This window comes from Hippichthys cyanospilos, chromosome 5 (genome assembly GCF_059441005.1).
Source record: "Hippichthys cyanospilos isolate Australia breed blue-spotted pipefish chromosome 5, RoL_Hcya_1.0, whole genome shotgun sequence".
Taxonomy (NCBI): Eukaryota; Metazoa; Chordata; class Actinopteri; order Syngnathiformes; family Syngnathidae; genus Hippichthys; species Hippichthys cyanospilos.
Window position 1 is genome coordinate 5,817,990 of NC_142373.1, and position 10,361 is coordinate 5,828,350.

Genomic DNA, 10,361 nt, shown 5'->3' on the forward strand with positions numbered 1-10,361 from the left:
ACTGTATGTACCTCCAAACACAACTCATCCAAGCACAAATGTATGTGTGTTATTGTGTGGTCTGTGAAATGTATCTTTCAAATTTGTGAAGATATAAGGGGACCAGCTTCATTAAAGTAATTTAATTAAACACCTGCCTTTTACTTCTGTTAACCTGTTACATCTCAACAATGGATGGATTACCATGAACCTTGTCCTACACAACCACACATTTATTTTGAGATGGACGACTAAATGTTTGCAAATATGGATGTTTTTGACATGTTTGAATTGGTTTCTAATTTGCTTATTTGAAGCCTTCTTGTTTGGTTTTGTTTTATGTAGCCGAGTGGAGCTGAAGAGACTTTGCGAAATCTTCACAAGAATGTTTGCAGATCCACACAGCAAGGTCAGCTGTTTCAAATGTAACTGCAGAATACATAGTCTTCTGTCTTACAAAATATAACATTTTCAAATATTCTGACAATACTGTATCTCTTATTGCATGGGCTGCTTTGCTGTGGATATGATAACAGAGAGTAAGTTTCTTCTAACCCATTAACTCAATACTGGCTGGATATAACTATGGTAGTCATCGTAGTCAATACTGTTGTTAATCCCTCAACATTATTTTTGACTTTAGGTCTTCAGCATGTTCCTCGAGACCCTAGTAGATTTCATATCAGTGCATCGAGAGGACTTGCAGGACTGGCTGTTTGTCCTTCTTACCCAACTGCTAAAAAAGATGGGGGCAGATCTGCTCGGCTCAGTCCAAGCCAAAGTCCAAAAGGCTCTGGATATAACAAGGTCTGCATGTGATACAATCTATAGCTAAAGTCTCTTAATGTTGATAATCTCACAAATAGAGTGCCAAAAAGTTTACTTAAATTGTATTCATCTTTTCAGGGAGTCTTTTCCATTTGACCAACAATTCAATATTTTGATGCGATTCATTGTTGATCAGACACAGACACCAAACCTCAAGGTAGTGCTGAATAAGAAAATTGAGAACTGTGGTTGTCGAGTTGTGCAGTCCACTAATACCTGGTGTGAATGTTTATTGTTAACCATTAGGTGAAGGTAGCTATTTTGAAGTACATAGAGTCTTTGGCGCGGCAAATGGACCCAACTGATTTCATCAACTCGAGTGAGACTCGGCTGGCGGTATCGCGTATTATCACCTGGACCACTGAACCCAAAAGCTCTGATGTCAGGAAGGTATGGCTGCACGCCATGTCATACATGACCTCATTTTGATCAATAGTAATGTGCAGTATGTTAGGGCTGCTTTGCCTCGTGTTGCTAAACTAAAAACAATAAGGGATGATATGATGATGATATCTTTTCTGCCAAAAGAGTGTTGTTGATTCTTAAAGGACAAGCACTTTTTCGCATGTAGTTACTTTATGTTAACTAAATTTCAAAATCAATCAGCCCTATCAATCAATCAAATTTTATTTGTGTAGCCCTGAATCACCAAAGTCTCAAAGGGCTTCACAGGTGAAAAGGGCTGTCCTTGAGGGCTGGTATCCTGCATGTTTTTGAACCCTCTCTCTCAAACACACCTGATTGAAATGTTTTGGATTAATGTCAAGCTCCTGCAGAGCTTATTAATAAGCTAATCATTTAAATTAGATGTGTTTGGGAAACCAGAAAACATGCAGGATACTGGCCCTCGAGGACTGGAGTGTGTCACCTGTGTTCTAGGAAACACTGATATATTTTACTAACTCATTCTTTATTAAAAAAAAAAAAAAGGTACAATATTCCATCCATATTATGGTGAAAGGCTGTTCTCTTTCCGTAAATCCCATTCTACCTTGCCACTGTACCTCAGACCCTACATAACTGGGTGAGTGAGGAACTAGCCAGTGGAGTCAGTACTACAGCCTTACCGTCCATTGAGGGCAACCTGGATGAGAGGTGTAAGCAGGTCGAAGCTGCTCCAACTCATGACCACCAATATCCAAAGCCTTACCTGCCTTATGCCTAATTTACACCTTAAAGAAAGCGTGAAACTGCGAGTGGCATCACTTATTTACAGCTGCCATTATGCTCAAACTGCTTTAGTATTGTACTGAGAATTTGAGTGCTTTATGAATTGTTTATTCACTAAACCCTTTTTCTTGATGTAACTAGTAAACAAATAATACCAGAAAGTGTTCGCTTTTCATTAGTTGACTTGGACGTCAGATTTATTGCACTAAGTTGCTTGGGAATGTTGGTGTAGGATCTGACTTAACTGTACCTTTTGCCTTCCACTCAAACAACTCTATTTGTCTTCATATCTGACATTAGGGCTGCACGATTAAGTCCAAAATATTAATCACGATTATTTGGTCAATATTGGAATCATGGTTATTAATCACTTGGGCTGGGTATTGGGTCTTAAGTCTATTGCGATATTTTGTGATACAGCAAAAGCGTGTTGCTCTAAATTGAGCAATGTTTGGTGAAAAAACATCTAGGGCCTATATATTCAAATGACTAAAAAAAACAAAAAAAAACCCAAAGAAATTATTAAAATAGACATTCGATTTATTCTATTTCAGAAGGCACACATCATTGACATCTCTGAGCACACATTAAACTTTAGATTGTTTTTTTTTTTTTCTTTCAAAAAAAGCTTTGTAAATTTTTCATTTCAAGCATGCTCTTGACTGTGTTAATATGTCCCCAGCAGTTGGGAATACTTTTTAGCGCTTTGTCTCAAGTTTCAGCACAGGATACTAATCACAGTGCTCTTCAACGGTAAATGAAACAGATTTGTGACGTCACTCGCGTTGGTGAAAAAAATATGACAAAAACCAAAGAAAACTCTATTGTAAATGTTCAAATACAGGAAAACCTCAAGACATGGTCGCTTCTGTACGTTTCTTTCCCCTTCATATCACGAAAATTACTTAGCATACAAAGGAATACAAAATGAAATAAAACAAAACAAAATCTCAAAATTCCCATTTGATATAAACGTAACATGAGATTCTACTTGTTAATATGGCTGCTCTGATATTATTGCACTTCTCGGGAATTGAATTGTTTTTTGTTTTGTTTTTTTAATTGATCATCTAAACAATTCGAGTGAAAATAAAATTTTTTTAAAATATTAATAAACATTAGAAAAAGAAAGAAAAAATTAAAGTAAAATAGACGTAACAGTTCAGGAGTTTATATGTTCAAAAGGAGTAGGAAGAAGTTAAAGAACTTGTAGGGTCCTAACCATTGTTTTCAATCAAATGGCGAACTTCCAGAAGCAATAATTTGTCCGCCATGTTTTCCACGTGGTAAAAAAATCCTGAAAGGTATGCCTTGCGTAAAATCTGCGAGGAGAGACATGGTTACCAAAATTAGGTCATTTGACGCGTGGAGCCTCGCGGATTTCGCGGAGGCATAACAAAAAAAAAGAAAATCTTGCGACACGTCAAGCATTAACCAAACCTTGCCCCCACCCTCGCATCGCTGATCCAGGATTTGCTGGCTTGCCATTTTTATGAAGTTCAATCCTTGCCTTTGCCCACTAGTGAGAGGATGTTTGAATTGACATGTATAGGAAGCTGGCTTTTTCATTGTTAATTTTGCAGAGGATCATCCCAATTAATTGTGGCAGCCAGGGTTGTGATCGTGATTAAAATTCTATTACCATATTTTCCGCACTATAAGGCGCACCGAAAACCCTTACATTTTCTCAAAAGCTGACAGTGCGCCTTATAATCCGGTGTGCCTAATATATCGATCGTGTCAAATGATACAACAGCAAGACCAATGCAATGTCTCACAAGCAATGAAGCCGAGCGTCTTGCTACTTTATCTCAGTTTACTGGAGTAAGCTTCATGAACATGCAGTCATACTAAAAGTAAAAACAAGAAAAGCATTAGCCATTACTAAACAAACAATGCACCACTAATAACCCGTGTGAAGGTATGTGCATCGATGCTAACGTTAGCTATTGCAATGATAAACAAGCATGGTTGCAATCTTTTCTTATGCTAGATTGTTGGCACGTGTATGATGCATATAAGTCCTTTCTGAAGGATCTTGAATGAAGGAGTTGTCAGAATGAACACAGCCTTCATGCTATTGTATCGGCTGGATTGTAGGGAAGTGCCCAGGAGTGATGACGTCAGGGGGACAACGAGGTACGGGGAGCGAGTTTTGGAGGGGGTTAAATAATAAACGGGTGTCGACCCTTCCGCTCCCAAAGGAATACAGTATACTGGTTCTGCCTTTACGACTTCCTGACTGCACCTCCAAAATAAAGCTGTCAAGGGATGCTGACTGCATAAACTAATCTGTTTGTTTGTAAACGCAACAATGCCATACCAATTGCAAATATTAATTTTTAAATCAGCAAAACTATATAGTTTAAGGTTTTTGGTTGCAATTAGATTAAAATAAGTTAAGTTGAAGTGTAATATTTAATCATAATTATATTCTTTTAACCTCTTGATTCGTTTTGGCATTTATAAGAGATACAGCCAATGTTAAGGCATTGGTGCAAGGCCGGCACATTATCATGAATGTTAAACTAATCTTAAGTAAAGTTGCACTTTCATTTTTTCTATTATCATGTGTTTTTTTAGGCTTTGCTTTGAGTTGCTTAGAAAAATACATGCAGCAAAAGACCTAATTTGACCGAAGGACAAAATCAACTGTTTATCTTTCTTTAATTTTGGTGAAATGTGACGGCAAGGCATTTAATCATTCTTTTGCCACTGTATGTTAACTGGCTTAGTGTACTTTTAATCACCAGTCTTGGCCAACATTGTTAACAAAAGCAAAGATAACCTGGAAAAGAGACAAAAAAAAAAGATTTTTCTTTTTTTTTTTAAGTTTAATTGTTCTTTGGCTTTTGTTGTTCTTGGACTGCCATAACCAAAAACATTTTCTGTTGCAATTCTCCTAAACCAAAAGTATAAATATTCCTTTGGATGTTGAGTACACATTACAGTATTTAGATAAAACAATACAACTGTGTTGGAAACCTCTGATTACAACTTTGCCTTTTAACGGATTTTCCTTACACACAGTGCTGTACTGATTTATGAAAATGTTGACTATCGTAGCTGTCTTGTTTTCAAATTACCTTTGGCCAAGTTGTGGTGTGTGTAATTTTTCAAAATTTTGTTTTAAATGAACAAACTCCTCTGTCTCATTAGTAAATGATTGTAATATTGCTTTTCAAGTCAAAGTACATGCAGCTCATCAAATGCATGTGCATCTCCTCATTGTGCCCCACTGCCTTTAGGCAGCCCAGGTGGTGCTGATATCTTTGTTCGAGCTCAACACACCTGAGTTTACTATGCTGCTGGGAGCTCTGCCTAAGACGTTCCAGGATGGTGCCACCAAATTATTGCACAACCACCTGAAGAACTCGAGCAACGGCAGTAGCAGTGTGGTAAGTTGATTGAACACTAGGGATTCACTACACATCCTGACCTCGATTGAAGCAATCGATGATGGATGCATGGATGGGTATCAAAATCTAACATTGTGATGTCTTGTAGTTCTGAGAATTATGGCTTGGTTTATGCTCTACACGTCCATGATGTCCGCATGGCTCCATGCGGGAAAATAACATAATTTCATAAAACCCCGTCCCTCCGTCCAGCACCTGCATTGGCCACATTTTTTTTCACCTTTTCTGAACCACGCATGTTCCTACGTAGTAAAATGTGGTGTACGACTAAGGTTCATTAGTACACACATTTTTATGATTCATGTCATAAAGACCACCTCTATAAAATATTATGAGCACCCCTGGAAAGAAATTGCTTACACTCTTGGAGGTGACAAGTAGGCAATTAATAAGATTTGGAAGAATTGATGAGGGTTACGTAAAATGAAGAAAGGTCACGAAAAGAAAGATTGGCGATCTAGGAGGAACAAAAAACACACATGTTCTTCTTTTCAACGTAGCTACTACACATTTTTACTCTTTGTTTAAAATTGCAATGATGGTCAACCAAGAATGTCAGCTGTGCAGAGACCTGGGTGGTGGTCTAAGATGGCTTGAGGGTTTCGGAACAGCATTTTTGGTTGGACAGGCGAAAGATGAGTTTGATGATTGTTTCAAGATTTACTTCTGGACGACTTAAAAAGAAATTACAGCCCATCATCTCCATTTCAGGAGAGGTAAGCAGTGAACCATCAACACTATAGTGGGAAAGGGGAGCTGCTGACCTAATCTGGGGCAATACTTCGTTGATGTCCTCTATTCCAACGTCATGCCTTCCCTTAAGATGTCAGTCTAATGGCTGATGACGTTTTATGAGATCGCAAGAACATAAGAACAGACAAGAACACAAATGGAAAACCTTTTCTCTCTTAGCTGTCTTGGGAATGTATCAGGAACCTCTAGGAGGAGCTAGATGGATGCGGATCCATTCAGGACCAAAATTTGGCAATATTAATTGTAATGCCTTAAAGGAAATTCAATATACTCTCCGCTGTAAACACAGTATCTGCGTTAACACCACAAATAACCAGAATACACACACAAACACACAAAAACAACAACAGCCAAAATGACACGTTAAGCAGTTTTTCATTACTAATTTGAACAAAACAATTTAACAATAACGCAAATCTTTGTTTAATTTGTTATTGTCTTTTAGGGGTCTCCAAGTAACACCATTGGTCGCGTGCAACCGCACCACACTCCTAGTCGCACCAGCCCACTGACTTCTCCAACCAACTGCTCAAATGCCGGAATGTCTCCAAGGTAGCCAACTACTGCAGCACACCCCGTATGCTACTGCAAGTCTTGCAATTAGCCATGTGTCAATGTGTTATGTCTTCTTAGATAAGGCTTCTTGACACATATACAGTGATCCCTCCTACTTCGCAGGCTCAGATATCGCGGTCTCAGTACTTCGCAGGTTTTTCCAGGAAAAATGTAAAATATTTCAAAATAAAAAAAAATTAAAAAAATGAGCAAAAATTGAAACAAGCAAAAAAGTACATTATACAGTACTGTATTCATCAAATAACTAAGTAATATTAGTTAATAACTATGTTAAGAATTCTTCAAGCGTTAGAGTTTGTGACTTTTTTTATCTTATTTTGAAATGTATGCTTTTAATTTGTCGGGTCGCGTTGCATTTCCGTTTCCCATTTTACGTTCTCTGTGCGTCGTTCGGCTCGTTACGGTGACGTAGTGAATGACAACGTAACCTCATATTTATAGTTTATTATCATTAATGTTAACGCACGCTAGTGCCTATGTTTAGTAAGCGATGAGTGTTTAGTCTGTTTAAGCGTTCGTTTGTGTAGAGGTTGCACTTTATAGTTAGTAGTTGTTATTCAACAGATACTACATGATACAGCATACATGAGCCAAAATAAATGTGAAGTTCAACGTAATGACGTACTCTTTCGCCGGAGTCTTGGTGCAGATAACCAGTCCTGAGAACAAATTCTCAACAAACTAAGTAATATAAGTTATTTAATGAATATACAATATTATTAATAAGGATAATGTAATGTTAAATAATAGGATAAAGGAAATAAAATACGCTAAAAATACAAAAAAAAAAAGAAGGATTGTTTATGGTTACTGCGGCTATATTGAGGCGTACATAGAAATCTAGGATCTGATACCCTACTTCGCGGGGGGTTGACACCACCCATTAACCGCGAAGTAGGGGGGATCACTGTAATTCGGTAGGTGTATTGACCAAAGCACTGCGAGCATTTACAGAGTGAGTTTTATTTTCGACCATGTTTCATCCAACACAGGGAAAGCCTCTCTTTTCCTTTTGAATGATCTGTGCTGTTATCAACATGAAGAAATATATGGTTCTCTTTTTCTTCCAGTTTAAGTCAAGGTCCTTTCCTTGTCACGGTCATTTCCTTGGCCTTTAGTTTTATGGTTTTAAAGTTAAAGGTCTTTTACAAAATTATCATCTTTAAAGCTAGTTTTGAATCAGTTACCAACAACTAATAACCTGGAATGAGTCTCATTCTTATTAATCATGGAGATATTCAGAGCAACACTGGTCTTTTAATCATGTCAAGAAACGATAGCGCCTGTTAAATGCATTTTGATTTAATAATATCCTTTGTTGATAAATGCCAAAATGATGTATGTTAAACTGTTATTCTGGCATTGTATTGTGATATTTCTCTTAACTTTTAAGCAATGCTTTTACTGTTTTACCTCATTGTGGGTTACGGGGACTGAGACTGTGAGGTTACAGTCGGCCTGTTTCTTTTTGGCAACAGCACATTGCAGCACTGCAGTATAGCTTTTGTTTTTTGATAAAAGAAATCATAAAGTACTAGGGGTGTGTAAGATGAAGCACAAAGTGATGGGGGAACACTGCATTATTTAAACAATAGTGATAAAACAAATTGGTAGAACAAGATACATATACAGTCCCTGACAAAAGTCTTGTCAATTAACCATTTTGTAGAAACAACAGTGTTCAACCTGACTTTTAATTACAAGTAATCCATTGGTTTTAGACATTGCTCATGTAAAACTGAAATCCTCCCAAATTATGTTTATTTTAATAAAATGAATTTATTTCAACACCGAAACATTGATCATTTAATGAACACAGACTTTGGATTTTGTGAAGGTATGATACAGACCAATGCGTACGTTGAACAAACAATCTACTTCAAATTCAAAAAGATGTTGCATCACATAACTGAATTCAGTATTGGTGCTGGGAGCCCATTACATTTTCCTTTTTTTCACATTGGTGATTATGATTGTGGATAATTTCTTATGATTTTTTTTTTTTTCTTATTAGCGACATTTTTAACCAGGAAGTGCAATGTCTCTATGACACCTCTCACAGTGGGGCCACCGCACCTTCTTCATGACATTCTAAAGCCGATCGGCCCTGAAACAGTATCTTATCAGAAAGGTAACACAACCCTTCTGGGTGTGAAACAGTGATTTCACAAAGTCAAGAAACTCAAACCAAGATATAAACAGTACTTCACGTTCAGAAACAAGCAAGAAGTAGCAAAATAAAAAATGCCCCGTCGAGGAGCAGCCTTGATACAAGCATGAACGTGCTATTCAGAGGTGAGCAGTTCATCAGTCCATCACTGACTGAATCCCATTTTGCCGATGGAACGCAAAATGATGAGAAACACCCTTGAAATAATGTACCGTCCTGACAGAGCGGTAGATTTTGTCTAGTCTGTCATTGGTGTGATTGTCAGCTGTCATCCGGTTGAATTATGCTGTAGAGAGAAAGCGTCACTGCAGTGAGCAACACTTTACTGTACTCTTACCTTGTTCTGACTGTCAATCACTGCTTGGAGGGCGTTGGTTGATCTGCACTTCATACTCATGGTTTCATGACATTAAAGGCACACATTTACAGAATCTTGCTAAATATAGTAATTGTAAAGGTCTTACTGTAGTAAAAACGCAATGTTTTAATAATAAGTATGAAGAGATTTTTGTGTTATTTTGCTTTTTTAAAATGATTTGAATGAATAAATCTGTCGCACATAGCTCAGCAAAGCATTCTGGGATGCCATCCTTCGTGGAGAGAGAGGTGATGGCATACAACCAACCAATGGGCTTGTTGCTAAGTAGTATCAGTGACAATCACTCTTATTGGCTCTTAGGGCTGTTGTGTTTGTGGAAAATTACTTGAGCTTACGTGAATGTGTCAACGCTTTAGATTTATATTGTGGTGTGTGTAATATCACCACGGACAGCTGCTACTGCTGCTGGCTGTTCTAAAAACCACATCATCCTTCTCACTATGTATGCAATATCAACAGTGGCCAGAAGTGGCGCCAAAAAAACAAAAGATCAAGCACAAACGTATGAACTGTTAAACTAAATCATTTCCAAAACATTATTTCAGGTGTAGCTCACACGGCCCGGTACCAGTTGTTGGGGACCGCTGCTGTAAATGACGGACCTTTTGCTATTCAGCCAATGCACATGGTTAATTTATATACAACAAAGCTAATGTGTATTTCCAGCTGTGGTTTCTCCATCGGACGCAATTGTAGGATTTGCGTCTTCTTTCATCTACAATTTTGTGGCAAAGGTTCACCATGCATTCCTCTGTAAAATGATGATGAGCACAAACTTCTGCTGGTTGTCCGGCCGTGTGCTTCTTGACACACATTTTCACCACCTCATCATGTTTTACAGTAAAATGTGTAACTAAATAATGAATTGTTGTGGTTAGGTTACAAAATATTTTTTCCTATTTCTTCAACTCCGGAATAAAAACAAAACTAAGGGGCTCCAGGGCTGATCTGGACATTAAAAAAGAAAGACTATTAGACATAAGTCTCCTACTGTCTGATTGGGTGGGCCTGGTGCTGACGGTGCACGGACAAGCAAGAATATTTGGCAAAGGGTCAAGGAAATAAAATAACACTTGGAGGGTGTTTG

General features: G+C 37.7%; 1 protein-coding gene across 1 annotated transcript in view; it reads left to right on the forward strand.

Annotated features, from left to right (window-relative positions):
• Positions 1 to 10,361, forward strand: part of clasp1a (cytoplasmic linker associated protein 1a) — a 100,637-nt gene that overhangs the window by 60,974 nt on the left and 29,302 nt on the right. The window contains exons 29-36 of the mRNA XM_088414221.1: positions 325 to 388; positions 516 to 518; positions 623 to 786; positions 886 to 964; positions 1,054 to 1,197; positions 1,817 to 1,912; positions 5,226 to 5,375; positions 6,595 to 6,701. Coding sequence (XP_088270347.1) covers positions 325 to 388; positions 516 to 518; positions 623 to 786; positions 886 to 964; positions 1,054 to 1,197; positions 1,817 to 1,912; positions 5,226 to 5,375; positions 6,595 to 6,701 — 807 coding nt within the window. The remainder of the gene's footprint in view (positions 1 to 324; positions 389 to 515; positions 519 to 622; positions 787 to 885; positions 965 to 1,053; positions 1,198 to 1,816; positions 1,913 to 5,225; positions 5,376 to 6,594; positions 6,702 to 10,361) is intronic.